General features: G+C 39.0%; 1 protein-coding gene across 1 annotated transcript; it reads right to left on the reverse strand.

The window, feature by feature from the left end:
• Window positions 1-597: 597 nt before the first annotated feature.
• LOC123233143 (zinc finger protein 82 homolog) lies at window positions 598-21,738 on the reverse strand. Its single transcript, XM_044659310.1, is given in 8 exon segments — window positions 598-1,788; window positions 2,185-2,321; window positions 3,656-3,751; window positions 4,893-5,019; window positions 12,481-12,637; window positions 12,832-12,954; window positions 14,040-14,293; window positions 21,367-21,738. Coding segments are annotated over 8 exon segments (2,457 nt in total).
• Between the last annotated feature and the right edge of the window lie 5,533 nt (window positions 21,739-27,271).

The following is a 27,271-nucleotide window of genomic DNA, read 5'->3' on the forward strand; positions in this document are numbered from 1 at the left end:
ATAGATTAATCAAACTACTGGGTGGCTCAACAGGTTGTGAAGCGGTATATTTTGGGGTAGGAGTTTTAACAAAAGTCAGGAGAGTAGTTTGGTAAAACACAACACAGTTTATTTTGAGGAAAGTTCAGATAGGAGATGGAAAGGAGGGAAGTGAGAACTCTTATACCTATACCTAAGATCCCAATCCTAACTAAAATTTTCTTAAAAACCCTTAATCTATCTGCCTTCAAGGGCAATGTCTTCTGACAAGGCAAGTCCAGCCTATCCATGTACTCTGTCTATCTAAGAATATTCCCACTATCTAACTAGCTAAGTTAATCAATAAGCATTAATCACCTTTCATAAATCACCTTTTCTCTTTACCCACTGTCAGTTATTTTTCTAACTGCCAGTTTGTCTCAGAGACAGATACTTCTGCTCTCCAGGGAACCCAGAAATAAAAGCCCCTTTCAAGTGTCTGCAAATCATAGCCACTCTTCTGTCATCAACTGACAGCCTACACAGCAATGGGGTTCTTACTCAAGAAATCTTTTTGATCGCTTGCCTCTTAAAGGGAAAAATGGAGAAATTAAGAAAACAGTGTGGACTGTCTAATGTCTAGCAAGAGGGTCCCTCTGTGTGAAAACTTCCACATTATTTACATTCATTAGGTTTCTCTCCAGGATGGATTCTCTGATGTTTACGAAGATCACTCCTATCTGTGAAAGCCTTTCCACATTGCTTACATTCATAAGGTTTCTCTCCAGTGTGGATTCTCTGATGACGAGCAAGACTGCCCCTATGTGTGAAAGTCTTTCCACATTGTCCACATTCATAAGGTTTCTCTCCAGTGTGGATTCTCTGATGTATAAAAAGATAGCTCCTTCTTGTGAATGCCTTTCCACATTGCTTACATTCATAAGGTTTCTCTCCAGAGTGGATTACCTGATGTCGAGTAAGATGCCCCCTATTTGTGAAAGCCTTGCCACACTGCTTACATTCATAAGGTTTCTCTCCAGTGTGGATTCTCTGATGTGTAGTAAGACTGTGCCTCAATGCAAATGCCTTTCCACATTGTTCACATTCATAAGGTTTCTCTCCAGAGTGGATTACCTGATGTCTAAAAAGACTGCTAGTCTGTGAAAAAGTCTTTCCACATTGTTTACATTCATAAGGTTTTTCTCCAGTGTGGATTCTCTGATGTATAAAAAGACTTCGCTTTTCTGTGAATGCCTTCCCACATTGTTTACATTCATAAGGTTTCTTTCCAGAGTGGATTGTCTGATGTCTAGCAAGCCAGTCCCTCTGTGAGAAAGTCTTTCCACATTGCTTACATTCATAAGGTTTCTCCCCAGAGTGGATTACCTGATGTCGAGTAAGATGCCCCCTATTTGTGAAAGCCTTGCCACACTGCTTACATTCATAAGGTTTCTCTCCAGTGTGGATTCTCTGATGTGTAGTAAGACTGTGCCTCAATGCAAATGCCTTTCCACATTGTTCACATTCATAAGGTTTCTCTCCAGAGTGGATTACCTGATGTCTAAAAAGACTGCTAGTCTGTGAAAAAGTCTTTCCTCATTGCTTACATTCATAAAGTTTCTCTCCAGTGTGGACTGTCTGATGTTTAGCAAGACCTTTCCTTTCTGTGAAAGTCTTTCCACATTGTTTACATTCATAAGGTTTCTCTCCAGTGTGGATTCTCTGATGTATAAAAAGACTGCCCCTCTGTGTGAAAGTTTTTCCACACTGTTTACATTCATAAGGTTTATCCCCAGTGTGGATTCTCTGATGTTTAGCAAGACCATGTCTCTGTGTGAAAGTCTTTCCACATTGCTTACATTCATAAGGTTTCTCTCCACAGTTGCTTATTTCAGGTGAATCAAGCTCAGACTTCTGACTGAAAGGTCTCCCACCTTTATTATTCACAGAAAGCATCTCTAGATGTTTACTATTTGGATGTCTAATGAGGTCTAAACTAGAGCCAAATGCCATTCCTGCTAGGTTACCTTGATCCATGGGCATTTCAAGAGGTTTCTCATGTGACTGAACAAGTTCAACTTCTTTAGGAAAGTATTTTCTGTATTCATTATCCTGAAAACAGTTATTTCCTGAGGTCAATTTCATATGCTGATATAGGACTGAATACTGTCTGAATTTCTCTGCAGTTTCATCAAATTCATAGTCAGTATTTGGATTTTCATTTACCTTGCTATTAGAGTCACAGATTTCTCTCAAAATGAAGTCAGAGGAACCCTCATTCATGCATCTTTGAGAGTCACATCCTTGCAGATAAAGGCTCAGCTTTATAGATATCTTCCTGACTTCAAAATTGGTCTCTGGCTCTGAAGAAAACAAATAATTATATAAATGTAGAAGGAAGGAGGACACACACACCCTCCACACCCACCCACATACATACACACATGTATACGCACACAGGTATAAGTTTTTTGCTTTGATGGGAGAAAGTAAATTGATTTTTATTCTATTTCCTCAGCCAAAAAGGACTTTTCAAACTTATACAGCAGAACCAGACTTTTGATACATTATTTGGTCATATCTGCAAGATGGATGATTTTTAGAAATACCTTCACATAAAATAACAATGAAACCTCACAATGGGCCCCCGACACAGACAGGTCCAAGATTGACAATGCACTTTACAACTCAGGTCATGACTAGTATAGAGGAGTGACTTGGCCAACCTCCCTACAACTAGACTCAACCCCAACTCAAACTTTTAACCTGAGAATACTCTGTCCACATTAATAGACAGTATTTCTTCATTGCCTTTTCTATCTTTCCTTTAAAACTCACTCATTGATTATTCTCATAATTTTTTTATTCTCAATTAATTTTTCAAATATTCTGTTCTCATCATTTAGGATACACATTTTTGATGCACATGGTCATTCTTTTTTTTAAAAAAAACCTTTACCTTCAATCTTAGAATCAATACTATGTATTGGTTCTAAGGCAGAAGACTGCTAAGGGCTAGACAATGGGGGTTATGTGACTTGCCCAGGGTCCAGTCTAGGAAGTGTCTGAGGTCAGATTGGAACCTAGGACCTCCAATCTTTAGGTCTCACTCTCAATCCACTGAGCAAACCAGTTGCTCTCTCACATGGTCATTCTTGAAAAATTTTATATGTTCAGCTGAGAAACAACTTCATTCTTTTTAACTCTCATTCAAAGTGGAATATAATTTTTCTTTTCTCTATAGATGCAAAGATAGTATGGGATTTAGTGCAGAATACTAAACAGTCATCCTATTTTAAAATCTATCATATATTATATTGCACACTTTATAACAGAAATGACAACCTTTTAGAGACTGAGTATATATACTGTAACTCTCATGCTGCATGTGAGCCAACCCCTTACACCACAGACATGGGAGGGAGGAAGCACTCCCATTGGGCTGCTGGGCAGAGGGGCAAGTGAAGTAAGAAATGTCCTTAGGTGTGGGGAGAGGGGAAGGACAGCAGCCCCCTCTGGCACATGTGCCAGAGGTTCACCAACACCAACTCTACACTAAGTCCATCATCCATCTCTCAGGAAATGAATAGCAGGATTCAACATGGTCTGCAAGCCACAAAGTCTAGTACTCCCTTCACTACAATAAATAAGTCTTTTGGGATAACAACTTTCATACATCTGCTTTCACCTCATTCACCTGGACAGGAGCTCCTTGGGCCTTTTTGCTCTAGCAGCCATGGTGCTTCCCCTTGATGAAAACAAGAGAGAAAATCTTCTCTAGGAATGGGAAGACCTGGTAATAAGGAAGAAGGAAAGGGATCAGGAGAGAAAAATAAAAAATTTGTTGTCTTAATGGAAAGGGGGTATGTAAGCAAGGCCTACAGGATGATTTCTGCAGCATTTCCTTTTGAGATATTTTCAATTTGAAAAGTCTGCCTTTATTTACTTCTTTTAATAGAACAATAGGTACATTTCACAACCTCCATTATCTAGAAATGAAAGGAAGCTGGCAGTGAAGGAGTAAGAGGCCAGAATGTAGAGTCAGAAAAACAAATTCTATCAGGCCTCAGAGATGGTAAGTTGGTGCCCCTGGCAAATTATATTACCTGTTTGCCTAACTTGCCTCAACTATGAATTGAGTGCAATAAGATTACCAAACTCTCAGGGATGTTATGAAATTACTCTAAGTAAGAACTCCTTAACCCAGGTGAGAACATAGCGCAGGTATTTTAAAATGTTTATGCCCTTCCTTTCCATTTCTAGCCACTGGTCTAGAATTTGAGGGAAGAATGAAGGAGGAATAAGGATAAAGTTGTTGGACTGGGCAGAATTAGGGGATGTGAGCTAAGTTTTATATATCTTTTCTATTTCTATATTGCTTATTTTTGTAAGTGAATAATTGTAGAAAAAAACCACCTTAAAACATAAACCAAAGATAGGAGTGAAAAATTGTATGCTTTCATCTGCCTTCCAACTCCAACAGTTCTTTCCCTGGAGGTAGTTTGCATTCTTTGTCCCAAGTCCCTCAGAATTATATTGGATCATTATAATGCCAGGAGTAGCAATGATTATCACAGCTGATCATTCCAAATATTATTTTTGCTTTGTATAATATTCAGGTCTACATAGAGGCTAGACTACATGACTTCTGTGATTACCTTTAGGAATGTAAATCTGTAATACTCTTTTAAATTTTTACCTGAAGGTATCTAAAACAGTAGAGAAGGAACAAGAAAGGAAAAGTGCAAGCTTCCCATCACATAATTCAAAGATATTTTGTAAATCAAAGCCAGTCAAGAGAACAACCCTAGAAAGAGATCAGCACTTGTGCTTTTTTAAGCATTGAGAAAGGCACAAAATCCTATACATTTGGTATGGAATGAAGATATTCCCTTAATGGTACATTCAGAGTTAAGAGAGGAAATGGTCCTTACCCACAGAGAAGAGATTCTGCACATTCTTCAGCATAACCTCCATATACAGCTCTTTCTGAGAATGGTCCAACAGGCACCACTCCTCCTGAGCGAAGTCCACAGCCACATCCTTGAATGTTATTGACCCCTAAACCAACAAAAGCCATGAAATTTAGAGCTCAGCCTTCAAAAATTCATCTAGGCCAGTCCTCATCAACTAACTGGAGGAAACTTAAGGACACAAGGGATTTTCCCCCTGGAGAAAGTCTTTCAGAGCACAGTGGAATACTGAAAAGGGCATTTTGTGTCTGAAGTGAAAATCATGGGGGAAGACTAAAACCTGGAGAAGTGTCTAATGGTGAAATCCTTTTCCCTGTAGAATCAGGGAGATGGTACTCGTTCTCTGAATGAGCAAGGTAATTCTGTAAAGGAGAAAGACAAAAAGTGATCTGAAATTCCTCCCCATCACAAGTGTCAGAATTGATCTGACAAGAACATGTTTTGAAGAATTTGTTAGAAGGTAGTAAGTACTATGTATTCAGGGAGGAAATATTACCAGTGATTAATGATAAGAAAACATAGAAAGAGGAATTCTCTACTTATTTTCCTAAAAGGCTGAAATACTCTTTATCAAGATGAAAGCAATAAAGAGGATTCCAAATAATTACATGGGATCAGACTCTGATTCTAGCTAACTGAAAAAGAGAGGCCTCGTGTTATATGGAGATCTTGGGGAGCCACTGGGTATGATATGCCATAGCCAAAATATCCTGTCTTTGCTTTATAAGGAATGCCATTTCTTACTGGAATATATACAGTAATTTTCATTTAGTAAACCATAAAGAAGAATAACTATGATGAGGAAAGGAGGGGGTGTTTATCTTTTTAAAATATAACATTTATTTAACTGGGATTGGGGATTGAGCTAATTCATAAGAAACACAATGACAGTGTAATGATTAAAATTCTCAAGAGACAGAATGGATTCATTTTAAATTAATTTGTTCACTGACTGGTCATTCAAATGTGGTTAGTTCACTCTCTCTACAATCTAAAAGAAAGAAAAAAGATAGTTTTCTCCTTCAGCACAGGAATCTTAACCTTTTCTCCCTCTCACTTTACAGATATGTATTTCCCTGGTGAGCTCACCTCTACATTCCTCCCTTGAACATACTCAAGATCTCAAATTCATAAGTAACCACTGAGAAGGGAGAATTAGGATTCCTCAACTCCTCTCTCATTACTTTATCATAGGAGAATGAGGTCCTTTTCCATTTAAGGAAGGTGTCAATCTAAACTTTCCCTACCCTGCTGGCTAGCCTAGCACACTCTCAAAATGAGTCAAGGTTCATTATGGCTTCCATTCCTACCCTTAATCTTTTTAGCTTAACAAAAGAAGGTAGGTTAAGCCCTAGATTCATAACCTGGGAAGAAGGAGACAAGTCTGGAGTTTTGACCTTCACCAGGTAAAAGGGAAATTTATTCCACAAAACTATCACAACTTAAATTTCAAAAATGTTTTATTCATGAAAAACAAAGCATCCTAAGTCTACCCCTTTAACCATGAAAACCTAGGGATTAAGAGAAAAGAAGCACACTGAGGTATAACTAACAAGGCAATGGTCAGATGTGACAACATGCTACCTGGAAGGGCTCTTCTACTTTTACAGCCAGCTCCATGGAAAACCTAGACTACTCTTGGTAAAGGATACTCTTCCATTTCACCCCTTTCTAACTGATTCTCTACTTTTGAGCCTGGAATGCCCCTGGGAAACCCAGAGGAGGAATATTCTGAGAGTTTCCAAGTATAAGAGGACACAATTCCCCAGAAACTCAATACAATCTAGAAACCCAAGGCCAGGACCTCAGGACCCTGCCTGCCTCTCCACCCCAAGCTCTGCCTTCTATCATCTGGAATTCCACTGCCACCAGAATGAGTCCTCTTCAGCCTAGATTCCTCCCAGGCAACTAAACCACCTCAGGGCTTGATATTTCTATTTGAAGAGTCACCTAAAAGGCTGGTCACCCTGAAGGCTCCCCCTCCCCCTGCCTCTCTTCTATATTCCTTAAATCCAATGACACTGGGCTCTTGCCTGTTCCTCACACATATGACTCTCCATCTCCTGACCTTCCATTAACTGGGCTCCTCTGCCTCCTCCCCCAGCCTTCACTACTGTCCCCACTAGTCTCTATCCTTCAGGTTTGGACAAAAATCTCATCTACAAGAAACCTTTACTGACCCATCTTCTTTGTTTCATTTTCTACAATTTACTTTATAAATATCGAAAGAAAAATTGTTTTGTTGCTTTTATAGTAGTGACCATGAACCAAATGATCACATATAATCCTTTAAGATACCTAACCACAATTATAATTTTTTAGAGTTAGACACAGTTATTCCACTAATTGTTTACTAAAAAAATTATAATAGTAGAATATTGGCCATAGTATTGGAAGGGATGTAGTTTGGTGTATTAGAATATGATAGCAATTACAGGTATTGAAGACTGCTATTGGAAGAATAAAAGTTTTAGGTCTGTGTAGCTGTCTAGGGAAACTGAATCTCATGCAGAAGGAGTTGGATTCTGTAAGAGAATTCTCGGTTCTCTTTGAGTTCACACTTGTGAAAAGGAAATCCTTTGTTCTCTTTGCCTAATTGGAGTTCAATAACTTTGAATCAACACAAGCTTGAACTAGGTGGAAGAAGCCTAAAACCCACTTAGTGAATTTGTACTCTACCTAGTGTTAAGTGAGAAGCCAGCTAACTCAGTCAGAAACTTGTTCCCACCCTCAGAAAGTGTGAACCCTTTTGATGAATATTTACCCCTCCAGAAGGTGTGAACCAGTTCCCACAAACACTGCCCCCTGGGCAGTGCTAGACAATTTGGAAGCTGTGATTGGCCCCTGTGAAATGGGGCAGAGACAGGAAACCACCATAAAAGCCATGAAGGCAGTCTGGTAAAGAGAGTCTAGGAGAGAGTGAACTTCAAGAAGAGTTACTCCAAGGAGAGAGTGAACTCCAAAAAGGAAGTCGGCCTCAGAAGTCACCTTCAGCTCCAGTCATTGTCTTGGGTGAGTGGATAGCTGGTTTTCCCTTCCTGTCTTCTGGAGATAGTTTAATTCTGACTGAAGGTTAACAAGTCCTGAACTGGAAAAATATTTAGTTAGATAGCTTAATGTCTTTTCTAACTTTTGTACTTTCATTCTTTCTATCTCTTTTACAAATGAAAGATTTATCATTTTCATATATTTAGCCAAACCATTAATTCTAACACTTGCATTTTATTAGAAATGGTGAGTGTACAGCTGGCCTGAAGGGGTCATAGGAAAACAACTTTGACATGTTCAGATATTGTTTGATCTTGATATATGCCAAGTGTAAGCTCTACAGATCACTGTGGCCCAGAAAGGTTACTTTGGGACCTAAGAATTATGAGAGTTCTGTAGGATTAATTAAATTCTCTTCTCTTAACCTTCTACTGAAATTAGGACTTTTTATCAAATGTTCCACACCCTTGTTATCAAACACCACTACATGTTTCTTAATTTCCTATGTATGCTCTGCCTTGTTAATGGCTTATGCTAATCATTTATCAAAAACACATGAAACAGAGTTGTACATCTAAATGAGATCTTTGCTACAGCTTAGGTGTGGTGACATCTCCAACTTTAATTTACCACAATTAAAAGTTTGAATCTTCACCTCAGAATTATAGTCCAGACAGTTCTTTCTTTCTTACAGTTTGTCAATCTCAAGGATTAAGGAAAGGATTCAGGATTCTGAGATCCCTTAGAGCAAAGGTCTGGGGATGCTATTTTCTGACTCCTCATTAAACATCCCACTTTGAGCTAAGGTATGTCCCATCTCTTATGAAATTTTTTTCAAAAGCAATTTTTTTCAAAAGCTATTTTGTGTTAAGATTTGTCTTGTCACTGTATATTGAGGTTACTGGCCTTTTCTTGATCATTTCTAGTGAACTATGTGTAAGATCATATAAAGAGACCCACTGAAGTGGGCTTGCATCTCTACCAGTTTAATTTGGTGAACTTGTGTCTTCACTAGAGTTGGGTGGAATCTGTCTATGCCTAAGTGCTTTCTGTTCCTTCTCAGGAGAGAAAATTTGAGTAGGAGGTCTGCTGGACCATATCTAAGTGTGTTAAGTGATTGTTATTCCTGAGCTCTAGAAATATTTTCCTTTCAGGGAAATTTAAAGTCAATCATTTGATAAAATTGCCTCAATGCCTCAAAAAAAGTCTGTAAATTTTACATTATTCTTAAATAAACTAGCTATTCTATAGGATAAGTCTTTCTTAAGAAAAAAATCAGTCAGACTTAGATTTTCATAATACATTAGAGTCAAATTATTTGAACCACAATGAACCTTCTCTAGATCTTTCCCAGTCAAATAGAGTACCTCCAAAGATGAATTAGGGGAATACTCCTTCTCCACAGTCAGGTGAGGTAGACGAGCTCTGATCAGCCCCACTTTCCTCCACCATTCCTGGACAGGAAGCCCTTAACCTCCCACAGGAAGTCAAGTCACCCTAGCAGTTGTCACTTCCAAACTGTTTCTCCTCTGCCTTCTGCCTGCTAAAATACTTTCCCTTGAATTCCTAGTATGTGCCTTAAAGACAGTCGCCTTCCACTTCTCTTAAATCTTATACTATTTCTGTCCTTTTCCCATTATAATACTAAAACAAGAGACTTCTATGGGTACCTATAACATACTATATCAAAAAGTTAAGACCCTTATTAGGGAACAAGTTATAGAAGTTTCAAAGAATTTACCTTTCACTTACCTTTTTACATTTCATTCTTAAAACGTCAAAAGAGAGAGCTAATCTCTTCTCTAACAGGTATTTCATCCTCATTACAAATTATACCATATAAAGAAACTATCATTTCAATCTCTTTTTTCGTTCAGACTCACATATATTTTTCTCTACTGTTGCCAAGATTACACTGGTATTTAAAATAAGAGTAAATAGGAGCATGATAAAACTATGGTAAAACATACAGAAAATGTGCCATGGTGAAAGTGACAGTGTAACACATCCAAAGATAATTAATAGAACTTATTCCTTAATTACATCAAAACAGAAATTTGAACAAAGTACTGACCTAAGAAAGATGATCACAAACATAAAATATAACCACAAATTCATCACACTTAAGGATACTTATTGATGAAGAAAGTAATTATGAGTGAACTTATTTAAAAAAAAACATAAAAAAGAAACCCTTGAATATGCAAAATCAAAATCCCACAGATGAAAATTAAATCATAAATCACAAAAACTTTTGTAATGCCTGAGAAGGCTAAAGTTTATAAAATTGCCAGGTCTTGAAGTGACACAATTTGCAAACAGGAGCAGATATGGTCTTACAATTAAGCATTTCAAAGAAGTTCTTCTGGAGTTTCACAGAACCGTATTAAGGGTACATTTATTACTTTTCAATGAAATTTTGAATTAAAGGATAACAAGAAAACTAAGAGGAGTTTTCAAGGCAATGATTTCTAATAATTTATCTTTATATCAGGATGAGTTCTAATTAAAAGAAAATTAAAAAAAACTTGTAGAATGAAACCTCTTCTCTGGGTGTGAATCTTGGAAAATTTTCTGCTCTAAACTGTGATTGGCAAGATTTGCAATTTGAGGTTGAATATTTTGGGATTTCTACTAATATTAATGTGAGTCTTGAATTCAGTTATACTTATCTGATCGATCACTGATCATGAAGTCAGTGACTGACCATTCCGGAGAAAACTAACAAGTTACTCAGAAGGAATGTGATCCCAAATGATCACAGGTGGAGCCCTTTACCTAGTAGAAGCAAGGAGATAACTCTCAGCACATCTGAAGGTAGAATTCTTTTTTGACTCAGTAGTCCCACTTTGCCATTTCCTTTTGAATGGGAATATTTCCCACATGATTACTGCTGAGGCTAGGTGTAAAGTGGAAAATATGAACATAATTGTAAATGTGACTGTTTTCAGTCTAATGAGGGCAATCTATATCTCAGAGAGCTAAATAAATTAGCCATTAAACTGTCTGTTACTGTTAATCATACATAAGATGATGTAGCAATCATATATAAAATGAAGTCCCTCAAATATCTCATTTTTCCTAAATAGAATTAGTGTTTGTGTAATATCTTCTCCAACTGAATGTGGTCAACAACTAAATATGTTCTACTACAGGCAACTCAATGGACAAACACTGTTGTCTTTATAAGATGGAGAATTACTGAAGTGCATCTTCACCTGACCCACAATTTTGTTTTAATTGGAGTACAATTAGTCTCTTGTAAGTTAATTCATTTGTGGAATCACTGAACCTGCCAAAAAGCATTGTTGTTTCTCTTTACAGTTAGAACCCCAACTGCATCTCATCCCCCTAAAGGAACTCAAATGAAACATACTGAGAAAGCAACAGATTAGAGAATCCTGTTATGTTCAATGTAAATGATTCTAATGGGACATGGAAAGAGAAACTTTCTGAATTTTAAGTGCACTTTAAGTTCCTGATAGTTTAATAACTTTTGAAAAGCTGTACTAATCTGCCATGAGATCTGCTTCATCAAAGATTTTAGAGGGAACATCTAAAGAATCTCTGCAAGCAGCAGGAAACCATAGAAGCAAATCTACTAAAGAGGAGATTTACCCCTGATTGCCTGAGAAAAGATGGTTTTTGAAGCTCAAACAACTACTTGGAATATCTGAGATCTAAGATGGATTGGCTGACATTAAGGCTGGACTACTACCTTGCAAAGAAGCCTGATGTTAGCTAATGTTGTCAATTGCTTATGTATGATCCTTGATTTCTGGATTACTTGGTCTGTACATTCATTTCTTCTCTTTACAAGCTGAGAGGACAAACAGGATATTTAAGAGCATCAGAGGGACACCTGAGGCCAAACTCACCTCAGCTGACCTGATATTTTCACTTTATTTCTCTAAGAAAAAGGAATATGTGCCATGAAACTTTCTGATCTTTCTTTTTGTGATGATTTTTTTAACATTACATTTTCGTGCTCTTTCATTTGATCCTTTTGGAATTTTCTCCTGCTTTTGTCTTGCTGATGACTCTCATTTGACTGTCCTGCTGAAACTTCCACAATTAAAGTTTGGATCTTCAGCTCAAAATGAAATTCCTTACAATATTCTGCATGAAGGGAACAAACACTGATGACATGCAGGAACCAAGCAGGCAGGGCAGAGCCAGGGATTCACTCAACTTAAATGGCTGCCCCATCCCTGATTGGCCTTCCAAGAACTAGAATTGGTCTTTGATGCCACCTTCCTGCCAGGCACCTGCCTCACTCCCCAGCTCTTCCCAGGGGTCCTGCTCCCCTCAATGGGGCAAGTCTCCTCAGCCAACCCACTCCCTCTCTCCTGACTAGGCTCTCTGCCCATCTTGCTGCCAGCCCCTCCCAGGCTTTTTGCTCCTTGAACTGGGGAAGCACAATCCCATCTTTCATAATCCTATCCCCAGCACCTAATACTAAAACTCTTCTATAGCCAGTGTGGAATGGCTGTCAGAAGGGAATTTGGGAGAGAACACAGCCCAAACTTCTTCTGAAGCCTCCCTGGCAGGCCTCACTGACCTGTTCAAACACCAGGTTGTACAGATTAGAAGCAGAGAATGTCCCTGTGCCATCCCTGGAATCGCAGGTAACAACAATCACCTGCTGGTGCTGGATGTCATACTCAAAGGTGGAATGAATAATGTCAGCACTTGTGCCTCTCTGTCTAGAACCTGGGCTGGCTCATTCAGGCAGGGGCTATGAAGGCCCTGGAAAACCCCAGAAATACTGTGCATGTTGGGGCAGCCAGGGGTGACCCTTGAGGTCACACTGAGGGAAAACAGTGAAGGTGCCCTTGGACGCCTGGGAAACACAGAGGTTTTAGTCATGATGGGGGGAGCTTAGCCAGGGCTAGAGTCTGACTGCACTCACCTGGGATGGGGGCCTCTGGGTCCCAGGGGCCATTCCCTCTGGCTCCAGGGACTCTGCTTAGGCCAGGCTGTGGTTCTTTTAGGAGTGGGAGTCCCAAGGTGGGGAGACTTTCTCTTAGTACACCTATGGAGAATCAGAGAGGGTGAAGTCTCAGAGGAGTTTGGAGGATCCTTCCCAAGGTCTCAGGGAAGACTCCCCCCCAACATGAGGGAACGGGGAGCATCAGACTTGGAAATAACCTGGGACTGGACAGGAAGAGGCTTCCCACCCTCTCTGCCACCATCTTTGGCTTCATTCAATTCACAAACTGCACTAGGTGGAAAGGGTGGATGGAGGGATAGGCCACGACCATCAGGTGGGGTTCGGGGAGAAAGTGTTGGCATCTCTTCATTTCCCTAGATCAGAGCGCCTTCCTTGGCATGTGGGCATCAGCATTCCCCCCACCCACAGGGTCATGTTGCTGGCTGCTGCTCCCTTTGGCCTGTTCTGACCTGAATGTCCACTTTGGGGAAGGGCTCAGACCAGAGGACAGCAGCCCCGCCCCATCCTATGACTGCACCCCTCCCCCAGCTGCCTCCAGGGTCAGGTGCTATTTCTCCTTTTTCCATGGTCTTAAAGTGATGCACAGAGAAACACACGTGAAACACAGAGACATAGAAATAGTCTCTCTCTCTCTCTCTCTCTCTCTCTTTTCCCTGGTCCCCCCTCACATTGCCTTTTGCCTCGCCTCTCTGGTTCAGGTTAACACCACTGCCCCACCCCCACTTCCGGGCTCAGTTACCCGGAAATGGTCCAAATGGATCTTCCTACTCCGCAAGAGTTAGAGAGGAGAGTGTCTGATACCAGAGCAGGGAGCCTGGGCGCGCCTCTGCATTGACTCCCTCCCAGCCCCTCTCACTCAGCAAAACTCCAAGAACCACACAAAGGAGCCCTCCAAGTGCTGAGGCCGCCCACATGAGATTCCCAGCAGGCCTTGGAAATTCCCCAGAGGGAGGTGCCAGGACTTGGCTGAAGTCAGGAAATAGGTCTTCTGGGAAATGGAGTCCTCCGGCCTGGGCCCCTGGGTTTAGCGCCCTGAGGGGGAGGGGCTATACGCAAGATCTCCCCCGCCTCGGAGGCCCCAGGCTTCTTCCCTCCATCCCCACTTCCACCTTCCAGCCCTGCCCTACTGCTGCTTCTTTAGAACGGAAGCTGCCTCTGGCTAGAGCCTGGCACACAGCAGGAGTCTAATAAGCGTGTACAGAGGATTTGACTGCTCGATCAATGGATCCAGGCTCCCCACGGCCTGGGGAAGTAGCGCCAGAATTCCCCATTCTGACACACTCGCAGAGAAGTCGTTCCGCCCACCACACTCATTTACACCCCGTTTCCCAGCCCCTGCGCCGCTTCTCTTATTGCACATGCGCACTCCCTTTCGCCCAGGGTCACTAATCCGGAACGGGTCTACCCTGGTCTTCCCATTCTCGGGGAGTTAGGGAGCAGGAAGTCTCAGCGGTCACAGGAGCCCGGGCCGCCCCTGGCTACTGGCTCCCTCTCCTCTCCTTCTCACCCCGAAAAAGGTCCTAGAAGCACAGATGTGCGCCCTCCAAAGGTTGAGACTTCCCAAAAAAGGACCCCAGCATGCCTCGAGGATGCAACACTGTGTGGGGGGGGAGAGGGAAGGGGTAAGGAGGAGCCAACTTGTATTCTGGGAAATGGAGTTCTCTATGGGGGTGGCACAAGAGCTGCAGGAATTCAGGACCTCGGCACTCTGGGAAATGGAAAGGCCTCTTTCTCTGAACAATTCTTCCTTTTCTAGCCTCGGGATGCTGCTGCCCTAAATTGCTCTCTATTATCCCTGGGTCCGAGTACTCAGAAGGGGATGACCTGAGACACCCTAACACCCCCCACCCCCAGCCATTCCCTGGGGGTCCATGCATTCTCCAGGTAAATGGAGAATCAGATCTGCCCAAGAAATGAGAAAGGCTGAGATCTCTCTCTCCATCTATGCCCCTCTCTTTACTTAGACATGCTTATCCATCTGGGAATAAGCCTCCAGATTAATTATTGGTAACCATCATGGTGGCACAAAATTGGTGACAGGCTCCCTCTTTCCATTTTCTCTTTCATTCTTTCTCCCTCTCCCTCTGAGTTCTTCACAAAGGCAGCTTTCTAGAAAGTGGAATTTTGGAGTCTTTTCTTTTGGAGTTCCCAGGTTCTGGAGACCATCTGAAGCACTCTAAGGATGAGTGAGATCTCAATCTTGGGGTCTTTAAAATTGGATTATTAGCTTATGGGATTTAGAGGGTTGGAAAAACCTTTTAGCTCAGCTCCAGAGAGACTGAAGGATTAGTGTGTGATTTGAGGGGACAGATGCCATTTTAGTATTCAAACTAGCCACTGCTTAGGATGATTCTACCATATGTACTTTTGAGAAAGGAGTTGAAGATAGATTTTAGATTTCTAGAAATGGATTAAAATCTAATTGTTCAAGTGTAGCCTGTGGTGTGTGAGTCCTGCAGCAAAATGAGAAAACCTGGTTTTTCTTCTATTGTATCTTTCTCCTTTGGGGGACTTTTTAAGCTTAGACCAGGGAAAATGCCCCCAGGAACTCTGAAGATTCCTAAATGGGTGCCATTATCAAAGATTTTGATTTCCTGGGATGAGAAGAGTGTGCCCATAGATCCCTAGATAGTGTAATAGGTAACCTCTAGGAAGAAAATGGAGACCAACTTGAGTGTCAGATTGTGGGTTATAGAATTTAGAATTTACCCAGATAGCATGAGCCAGGGGCCAAAGACAGTTGCTACCACCACTATAAAAGCCCAGGGGCTCAGCCACCCAGGTTCTCAGTTTTGAGAAGGGATTTCTGGAGAGGGCAGTGGGTGGTCAGTGTGGGTAGGCCTATAGACCTGCATATCCAGCACCTATACCTTATTGCCTCAAGCAATCAATTAATCTGTTACTGAATTAGGCTGAGAGAGAAACACATCTGCTATAAAAAAGAACATCACTATCGTGTCCTTTCACCTGGTCTAGACCACAGCCGGCTTTGGTTGACCAGGGTCTGTGAGGGAGAGAAGCATCTCCAGCCAGCTGCCAAATTATTCCTTATTTATTAGCCCCTTCTACCTGAATCCTACCCCTTTGAAATTATAGTATTAAACCCTTTGAAACATATCTCAAGTGAAGACTGGTATCTTTCCAAGAGCAAGTGAATAATTATAGCCAAAGGGGAAAAGGGATTTACCTAAATCTCAGTCAGTCAGCATTATCAAACCCAACACCAATAACTATCTTTATTAACAACCTTTATTCTTTCACCTAACTCCAAGCCAAGTACTAGAGGAGCTGTGTGAAGAATATATAGCTTCTCACTTAATAACTCTGGCATAGGCACTGTGTAGGGTCAAGTGCTTAGCTGAGCTGAACATTCATAAGCCCTGGTGGTCATCAGCACACCTTGGTGGCTTCCCAGGCATCCCCAATCTCACTCAGCCTAGATCCATTTACCGTCTAGGGATCTTGGGCCAGCTGAACAGGCCTACCTTACAGAACCACCATACCACCCTGTATAACAATGGTGATAGGAAGGAAGCTGTTTCTGTCTGTCCATCTTGGTCTTCTATTGAGGAGATAATGGCTCATTGGTATCTTTGGAGAGAGCAGGTTTGAAGGGGGAGATCAGAAGCCAGACTGTGGAGAGAGGGGAAGTGAGTGAGGGAGGAACAAGTGGAGGCCCTTCTTTCAGCCAGGCTTCTCCTGTGTTTAGCCACCAAAGAAAGGAGAGTCTGTATGATCCCAAGTCAGGCTACATGACTTCAGGGAGGGCTTTTTGAGGAACAGGAGGGAGATAGGCAGCTGAGACTGGAGGGACCACCCTGGCTCTGAACATGCTCTGTCTCCAACGCCAGGAGACCCTGCTCTATTGCACATTCAGTGCCTTCTGATGCTTCTGTGGTTTTAGCCTTTTCATCTCATTGATCGAAGGCCAAGTTCCTGCTCTTCTGGGTTTGCCATTCACCAGCCAGTCCCATGGTCACTCCAAGAAAATGTCACCTGCTAAGCTGAGAAATCGCTGTGGTCCTTTCCATTGTCCTGTGGCCATTTTCAGTGTGGAGCCCAACCAGCCTTTCTCTTTAGACCCAGAGGTATAATGCCATTTCCTACACTTATACTGAATATTCCTGTTATTTTTGAGGGAAGGAAGAAGGGGACGTGCCGGAAGCGCCGCCCCCCCAAAGGAATGAGGGACCATCAAGTCACTGCAGATGGCAAAGCCCTACACTGATCTCTGTGATCTGAAAATCAGCCACAGAATGGATGGACACCACAATCAAACCCCTCTGTGTCACTCCCTTCTGATCAATACTTTTTTTTTTTAAACCCTTGTACTTTCGGTGTATTGTCTCATAGGTGGAAGAGTGGTTTTTAATAAGCACTGCTTAGTATTTTAATGCAAGGCCCTTTTGTTCCTTTGCTTTCTAGTGTTTTAATAGGAATGGGGGTTGTATTTTGTTAAAGGTTTTTTCCAGCATCTGTTGAGATAATTGCATGCTTTCTTTTAGTTTGATTATTGATAGGGTCAATTATGCTGATGGTTTTCCTAACATTAAACCAGCCTTGCATCCCTGGTAAAAATTCTACCTGGTCATAGTGAATAAACCTTGTGATATAGTGCTATAGTCTCTTTGCTTATTGAAGATTTTTGCATCAATATTCCTTCAGGTTATTCATCTGTAGTTTTCTTGCTATGTTTTTGGTCCTCCTGACTTAGATATCAGCATCATATTTGCAGCAGAAAAAGAATTTCATAGAACTCCTTCTTTGCTTATTTTGCCCAATACTTTGTATAGTACCTGGATTCATTTTTCTTTAAATGTTTCATAGAATTCATTTGTGAATCCACCTGACCCTGCAGATTTTTTCTTAGGGACTTCATTGGCTGCTTCTTGAATTCCTTTTTCTGAGATAGAATTATGTAAGTATTCTAGTTTCCCTTCATCTATGCTTATTCCCTTGATTTTTTTCCTTGTCTTATGGCTATAGCTTACATTTTAGATTCACAGGAAGTGCTCAGAACAGCTTCCAGAAATCCACTGTGTCTCCGACTCTTTCTTTCTCAGCTAAACCATCACACCTCTCAAGATAACTGGAACTGTTGAGGCGGGCCTTCGGCAGGGAAGAACCTGGGATGTCAGTGGGAAGGCAGGAGTAGTCCAAGTGCTCTGCCTGCAGCAGCAAACATAGGAGGGTGAGCTTTGATTCCTTCACCTGAAAACTGCTTGTTCCTATCCCTGGACCATTTGTCAGGTGGGGAATGACTTACATCCTTATCAATTTGACTTAGTTCTTTATGAATTGGAGAAATGAGATCTTTATCAGAGAAACTTGGTATAAAGATGTTTTTCAGGTTTCTCTCCCTTTTGTTTTGTTTATACAAAACCTCTTAAATTTGATGCAGTCAAAAAGATTCATTTTATATCTTCTAATGCTCTGTCTCTTGTTTGCCCATAAATTCTTCCCTTCCCCATAGATCCAACAGAAAAACTATTCTATGTTTCCCTAATTTACTTATATCACTCTTTGTTTAAATCATATACCCATTTTGACCTTATCTTGGCATAGGGTATGAGATATTGATCTATACATCATTTTGGCCATGTTTCCTGGAAGTTTCTATCATAGAGTGAGTTGGGATCTTTGGGTTTATCAAACACTGGATTGCTGAGGTCACTTATACCCTGAATCTGTACCATTGATACACCCTTCTATTTCTTAGTCAAGACTCACATTTTGAGGCTTACTGCTTTATACTATAGTTTAACATGTGTTATCACTAGGCCACTATCCTTCCCTTGATATGGATCTTTTTTCTTCCAGATGAATTTTGTTATTACTTTTTCTAGTAGTATAAAATTGTTTTTTGGTAGTTTGGTATCACATTGAATAAGAAAATTCATTCAGGTAGGATTGTTATTGTTATATTAGCTTGGCTTATCCATGAGCAATTCGTGTTTTTTCAGTTGCTTATATGTAGCTATATTTGTATGAAGTGTTTTGTAATTTTGTTCATATCATTCCTGTGTTCATCTTGGCAAATAGATTCCCAAGTATTTTCTACTGTCTAAAGTGATTTTCAATGGAATTTCTCTTTCTAACTCTTGCTGCTGGGTTTTATTGGAAATATGCAGAAATGCTGATGATTTATGTGAGTTTATTTTATAATCTGCAACTATGCTAAAGTTATTCATTATTTCAACTAGTTTTTTAGTTAATTTTCTAGGATTCTCTTGGTTTACCATACTATCATCTGCAAAGAGCTATAGTTTAGTTTCCTCACTGCCTGCTTTTATTTCTTCAATTTCTTTTTCTTCTCATATTGATAAAGCTAGCATTTCTAGTGCAATATTAAACAATAGTCATGATAATGAGCATCCTTACTTCACTCCTGTTCTTATTGGAGTAGTCTTCTAACTATCCCCATTGCAGATGATACTTTCTGATGGTTTTTAATAAGCACTGCTTAGTATTTTAATGCAAGGCCCTTTTGTTCCTTTGCTTTCTAGTGTTTTAATAGGAATGGGGGTTGTATTTTGTTAAAGGTTTTTTCCAGCATCTGTTGAGATAATTGCATGCTTTCTTTTAGTTTGATTATTGACAGGGTCAATTATGCTGATGGTTTTCCTAACATTAAACTAGCCTTGCATCCCTGGTAAAAATTCTACCTGGTCATAGTGAATAAACCTTGTGATATAGTGCTATAGTCTCTTTGCTTATTGAAGATTTTTGCATCAATATTCCTTCAGGATATTCATCTGTAGTTTTCTTGCTGTGTTTTTGGTCCTCCTGACTTAGATATCAGCATCATATTTACAGCAGAAAAAGAATTTCATAGAACTCCTTCTTTGCTTATTTTGCCCAATACTTTGTATAGTACCTGGATTCATTTTTCTTTAAATGTTTCATAGAATTCATTTATGAATCCACCTGACCCTGCAGATTTTTTCTTAGGGACTTCATTGGCTGCTTCTTGAATTCCTTTTTCTGAGATAGAATTATGTAAGTATTCTAGTTTCCCTTCATCTATGCTTATTCCCTTGATTTTTTTCCTTGTCTTATGGCTATAGCTTACATTTTTCTAATATGGAGGTACCTTTTCACACGAATTTAATTCATTCCATCGCCAAGCTTGTAACTCAATTTACTCCTCTGTCAAATTGAATTTTCTCATTTAAATGAAAGAAAATGCAATTAATCTGTTCCAGCCCCCCAAAAAAACACATAAATTTTTTGTTTGATATGCTTTTAAATAGGAAAATGTACTTTATAAATAACAAATAAATATATTTATAGATAACAAGAAAGAATGTAAAGAAATAAACTTGCTTATGAAATGTTATTTACCATCAAGATCAGGCCAACATGCTGGCAGAGGTTTTCATTTTGTGGGCTATTGCTTAATATAACTTACTGTCTACACACATGACGCTACATTTAAATGCAAAATTGACCTTACACATTACTTATGATATGTAAGTTTATTGCTAAACTTAATTGTTATTTTTTTACTTTACTTATCATTTTCTTCCTTGAATTTTCGCTGTTTTGCCACACTTACCTTGATTTCACTTAGAGGCCATTTCAACAAAAACCTTCCCATGGAAGTCTGTTTCTTCCTCACTTTCAGAACGTTTTGATAATGTGTGAAATAAGTGTCCTCACACAGTTCCAAAGCAAGACCTGTTGCAACTTTTTCTGGGTGTGTCTTTTCAACTGTTTAATTTTTTCCCAAATTCTCAACATTTTCTTAATCTTGCTTTTACTGATTACCTCATCCACCTTGGGTTCTCCCTTCCCCCCCCCCACTAATTTCCTGCAAAAACTCTGTATGCTTTGACAATTTTTCCATCAAGGCTCTTTTCTTATAAACAACAAGTTGTCTGGTTCTCCTTTCTCATGCATTCTGCTCCCTTCCCCACTTTTTACCAATAGACACATCCAATTTACATGTTGCTGCAATAATTCTTTTCTAGAATTTCCTCTTCTCATCTTCCTTCCATTCTTAGAAACAAAGAGTAGTCTCTCATCCTGTTATCTGCCCTGTTTGCAGCTCCCTCTAGGATGCAAAGGTCTTTTCCATGAAGAGGCAGCTAAGGGACACAATGGATGGAACTTGATGCCTGGATTCTGGAAGAAACAGACACTTTCTGAGTCGCTAAAGACTCAAGACAGTCTTCCTGTATGATATGAGGAAACGTCATAGAACCTCTCTTTGCACTTTTCTATTCCTCCTGCAGCTCCATCTTCCCCCATCATTTCCTTCCACATTTTCAGGATCCATTGATCCTGATCTGTTTGATCCATTGATCCTGATTGCTGTTCCTCACACTTGACTCTCCAAGTGGCCACTGAAGTAGGTTGATGGAAGATTAGAATAAGAGGAGGGAGATTTGATCCCATGATTCGATTGGATTTTTTAATGGTATTAATTTTAAGGGAAAATATATGTATACATGTTTTCTTTCTTTACTTTCTTTTTTTTTCTTACTTTACTTTCTCTACTGAAATAAATAGCCAGCCAGCTCCGGCTAAAGCTGGAGAGGAGCTGAGAATCTGGGAGTCTCCCATCACTTGTCCAAGATGATCCTCAGATGTAGACAGGACACAGGAACTCGGTCCTTGTACAGCGAATAAATCCAGGAAGGGCTCTCGGGAGTAAAAGGCTTTCTGCTTGTTGTCCACCAAAAGCAAAATAGTAACTTTTCCTCCACCTAGCCTTGCTCCATCTTCACTCCTATCTTCTTCAGACCAAATAACCACAGGCTGCAGAGGCTCAGTTGACTGGACGCCACCACCACAGTCCTCCAGGATAACTCCTGCCAGCCACTGACAAGTCCCTCTCTCAGCACAAACCTCGCTCTGCATTCTATATGAGAATGTCCATGATCCCAGCCAGGTTCTGCTTTGGTTTGTCTCTTTCCTATCTTAAATTTATTACTACCTTACAAACCACCTATAACAAAATCTAGCCTCAGACACTTCCTATCTGTGTGACCCTGGGCAAGTCACTTCACCCCCATTGCCTAGCCCTTACTGCACTTCTGCCTTAGAAACAATGCACAGTATTGAGTCTAAGACAGAAGGTAAGGGCCTAAATAAATAAATGAAGAAGCAGATGAGAAGCAAACTCCTGAAAGTGCTCTGCTGGTTGCTGAATGAAAATGAGGGTGTAACAAATTATAAATGTATAAGAATTTAGTACCAGCTTAGAAGAAAAAAATGTAACGCAATATGGAGAAAATTCTGTATAATATAAATTTGGGTTTACAAATGAGAATGTGATGATGTTATTTTAATATATATGAAGCAAGCAACAATTGAAAATTTTATGAGCATGAAAGAGAAGTTTTAAATCTATAAATTTTATATAAAATAAATCTATAAAGTTTATAAATCTATAAATGTGGAATGGAACAGGTATTAAGAGTTTGGAATATTGCTAAAGGGTTTCTGAATTTGTAAATATTTGTTGTAACTGATTGGGATATGCAAATATGTACTCTGGGCAAGAATGATTTCATGGTTTAGGTGTAAACGTGTTTCGATACAATTTGATAGCCTGTGATTTTGTATAAACCCAAATAATTTATGAACTCATACTGTGAACAAAATTAATATTTGAGGTGAATTGGATAAGAGAATATGTAATAATAATCAGGGCTCTTCTGAGCCACTCAAAGCAGGTGACGGAATACCTGGTAGAAGGTAAGTTTAGTGATGGCAGAAGCAAGATGTAGCAGGTGAGGGAGGTGTAGAATAAGCATATGAAAGACATTTGGTGCAGGATATGCTGTATGAACAATGTAAGCAGATATGTGAAAATGGGGAGGAGAACATGAATGTGATTCTGCTTTAAGCAGAGGTTTGAAGGGGGAAAGAGTACATGTTTTATTTGAATGATGATAGTAAAAAAGCAAGTAGAAAAAGGGGAGAGGAATTTGCATTGGAAAATAAAGAAAACAGGTTGTTAACAGACTTTTGTCAAAGTCCATTTGAAAGTTGTGGGGCTCTTAATTAAAATCCACTGGGAGGAATGGAATGTGAAAGTTTCAAATACGTAGTAATCTAAATTGTGAAGGTGAAAAGAAAGTTGTATTAGTAAAGAAATTCAACCCCTCATTTTCCAGTACTGCAAACAATTGGTATATGAAGCCATACGAAATCAAAAGAAAATCAGATTTGAGATAGTCCTACCAAGAAGTTAAAACTGACTGCAAACTTATTAACCCTTTTCTGACTCCCAGAAAAAGAGAAAGTGCCTGTAATTGGTTTTCATTGGAATTCAAGGACTATCTTATTTCCTCACTAGAAAGAGGAGGGCAATAAGCTTATTGCCCAGAGGACTCTCAGAAAAATAAAATAAATCATAACAGTTTGGGATAAAATCTTTTCAGTTACACCTATGGTAGAATAATGAGAATATTTGAAGACTAAAATAAGTAAGAGAGAGATGATAAAGAAAAATATAGAATTGGTATTTACTGTATGAGAAAGTTAAAGAGAAAAACATTTTAACTGAAGATTTTCAAGACTTTAAAAAGTCATTTAAGTGGGTAAAGCAATCAGCCCTGCAAAACAAAAGGCTCCTTTGGGTTATGGAATTTTAAGATGAACATTCCACATCCCAAATGACCAGACAAGTTGGTTGTTGAAATATGAGTCATAAGTTGATGATGAATAAGTTATTGATTAATAAGTTATCTCACATAAACATTAGGGAAGTAACCTAAGAGTCCCTAATATGCTAACTTGGCAGCTTGGCTAAATCTTGATCTGGTATAAAGATAAACAAAGCTACCAGAGACAGTGGTAAAAGCAGGAATTTACAGGCTAAAGGCAATGGAAGGGATGGAAAAAAATTCCTATGAAAATTCAAACTCCCTCTCAAAATATAAAATTTGTGCTCAGAGGCTTATAGGTTCATTTTGTCATTGGAGGTTGCATAATTAGATATTGCAGCCCATATATAAAGTGATTAGAAAAAATATATATGAGTTCTCTTAGGGACATGATGAAAATAAAGACTTTGAAGAAGCTAAAAGCTGCATACATAACACCTTAAATCTACAGATTGGCGACTAGGATGGGGTCTTGCTGTACAATAAGTTGTTTTGCAACAACAACCAAAAAATGTTGAAGTCAAAGAGGGAAGAATGTGATGGCTAATTATACCAGCCAGTGAGAGAACTGAGGAGGTAAAGTGAAAAAAAGAAAGGAGAAACTTTACAAGTTTTGGAAAGTCTTAAAAAAGAGTTAGCTGAACCATAAGGTAAATTATCCAAGTTACAATGTAAGAATTTTATTTTGGGACATCAGGCTCAAAACTATCAACTTGCTATTAAAAACTGTTGTAGAAGTAGCACAATTTGAATGTGAAAAGAAAAAAGTAAAAGTAAATAAATATAGAATGCCTCCAAAGGAATTATTTGTTGCTCTGCTAAAGGTAGGAATTGACAAAAATGGAATTGATGGATTGCCAACTAATACATTGTTTAAAGTGTATAAAGAAAAGAATTTTGGAGGAAACTAAAACCAGGAGACTCTGATCTTCCCTTCTGCCCTTTTCCCCCTCCTCCTCCAGAGATCCATCCCAGCCTAGACCATTTGCAGAGACATTAGGGGAAGGTCAAACTCCAGCAGATATTTGTAAAGTGAAAAGACAGGATTACTGACCACAGATTAATTGGATTATTTATTGAAAAATGATTCCACTACTGCAGCAAAGACCCTATTTGATGCTGAGGCAGAAGCCTCCTTAATGTATGGGAATCCACATTAATTTAAAAGCAGGATCTCAATTACCATGAGGTCATTAAGGGGGTGGGGAATCTTTTCTTTAAGAGGCCCAATAAGTTCAATCAATTTGTATCCCTAGAAGAAAAGAATATATTGGCAAATATTAAAAATTATTATTATCAACAGGGTAATGAGAAGAAGTTTACTTAGAGGGAACAGTGACAAACTGTATAGGATGAAATGTCAATATATATATGTATATGTAAAACTAGAGAGGAAAAAAGGAGATAATATTAAGAAAAATGGGAAAACAAACAAAATTGAGTAAATTTATATTCCATAAATAAGTGCGTGGGGCAAAGAGAGGAGAATATCAATACACTGGAAGGGTAAAGAGGTAGGAGAGAAGAAATATTTACTGCTTAAGTGCATTGAAATCAACTTAAAGAGGGAAGAACAATCAGATCCATTGGGGCAGAGAATTGATTTGCACCCTTATAGAGAAGGGTAACAAAAGGACTGGTGGAGAGGGAAGCAACACTAGGAAGGGATGGGAGGTAGCTTTAAAAGACCCTAAAGAAGAATAAGAGGGGAATAAGAAGGGAGAGGGGAGAAAGGGAAGTACAATAAGGGAGGGAATTAGGGGAACTGATTAAAAACAAAATACTGGTATAGAAGGAAATATCGAAAGAAGAAAGGACAAAACAAGGAGAGAGAATCAAAATGTCTGGGAATACACAGTTGTTAATTATAACTCTGAATGTGAATGGGATGAACTTGCCCATAAAATGGAAGCAAATAGCAAAGCAGATGAGAAACCAAAATCCTACCATACATTGTCTACAAGAAACACACATGAGACATAGAGTGAAAATGAGAGGATGGAGCAAAATCTATTGGGCTTCAAATGAGAAAAAGAAGGCAGGGGTTGCCATCATGATCTCTGACAGAGCCAAAGTAAAAATAGATAAAGTTAAAAGAGATAGGGAGATTTGGAAATAGGTCTTAAACAAGGACATATGTTAAAACCAGTGGAAATGTGCATCAGCTATGGGTGGGGGGACAGCGGGGGATGAAGGGGAAAGTAGGAGCTTGAATCATGTAACCATGTTAAAAATGAATATTAATAAATGATTTAAAAAAAAGAGATAGGGAAGGTAACTACATCCTAATAAAAGGCAGTATAAACAATGAAGAAATATCAATACTCAACATGGATGCACCAAAGTGTATAGCTTCCAAATTTCTAAAGGAGAAGCTAGTAGAGCTCAAGGATGAAATAGATAGCAAAACCATACTAGTGGGGAACCTCAACCTTCCCCTATCAGATCTAGTTAAATCAAACCAAAAAATAAATAGGAAAGACATAAGAGAGGTGAATGAATTCCTAGAAAAATTAGAGTTAATAGATATATAGAGAAAAATAAATAGAGACAAAAAAGAATACACTTTCTTTTCAGCAGCACATGGAACATTCACAAAGATAGACCATGTACTAGGGCATAGAAACATGGCAAACAAATGCAAAAAAAGCAGAAATAATAATACAACCTTATCAGATCATAATGCAATAAAAATAGTTATTAGTAAGAATACATGGAGAGGCAAACCAAAAACTAATTGGAAATTAAATAATATGATTCTCCAAAATCAGATAGTGAAAGAACAAATCATAGAAACAATTAATAATTTCATTGAAGACAATGACAATGATGAGACTTCTTACCAAAATGTATGGGATGCAGCCAAAGCAGTTCTAAGGGGAAAATTTATATCACTGAGTACATATATTAATAAATTAGGGAGGGCAGAGGTTAATGAATTGGGCATGCAACTTAAAAAACTAGGAAACCAACAAATTAAAAATCCCCAGATGAAAACTAAATTAGAAATATTAAAAATAAAAAAGAACTATTGAATTAACAAATAAGACTAGAAGCTGGTATTTTGAAAAAACAAATAAAATAGACAAAGTACTGGTCAATCTAATAAAAATTAGGAAAGAAGAAAACCAAATTAATTGTATCAAAGATGAAAAGGGAGACCTCACCTCAAATGAAGAGGAAATCAAGGCAATCATTAAAAACTATTTTGCCCAATTATATGGCAATAAATATAGCAATCTAGGCAATTTGGATGAATATTTACAAAATATAAACTGCCTAGATCAACAGCAAAAGAAATAGAATACTTAAATATATCAGAAAAAGAATTTGAACAAGCCATCAAAGAACTCCCTAAGAAAAAATTGCCAGGGCCTGATGGATTCACAAGTGAATTCTATCAAACATTCAAAGAACAACAAATCCCAATACTATACAAATTATTTGACATAATAAGCAAAGAAGGAGTTCTACCAAATTCCTTTTATGACATTAATATGGTACTTATTCCAAAGCCAGGCGGACCAAAAGCAGAGAAAGAAAACTATAGACCTTAATCTCCTTAATGAACATAGATGCAAAAATCTTAAATAGAATACTAGCAAAAAGACCCCAGCAAGTGATCAAATCACAAGGATTATCCATCATGATCAGGTGGGATTTTACCAGGAATGCAAGGATGATTCAACATTAGGAAAACCATCCACATAATTGACTATATCAACAAGCTAACAAACAAAAATCACAAGATTATCTCAATAGATGCTGAAAAGGCCTTT

Source organism: Gracilinanus agilis, chromosome 2 (genome assembly GCF_016433145.1).
Source record: "Gracilinanus agilis isolate LMUSP501 chromosome 2, AgileGrace, whole genome shotgun sequence".
NCBI classification, from domain to species: Eukaryota; Metazoa; Chordata; class Mammalia; order Didelphimorphia; family Didelphidae; genus Gracilinanus; species Gracilinanus agilis.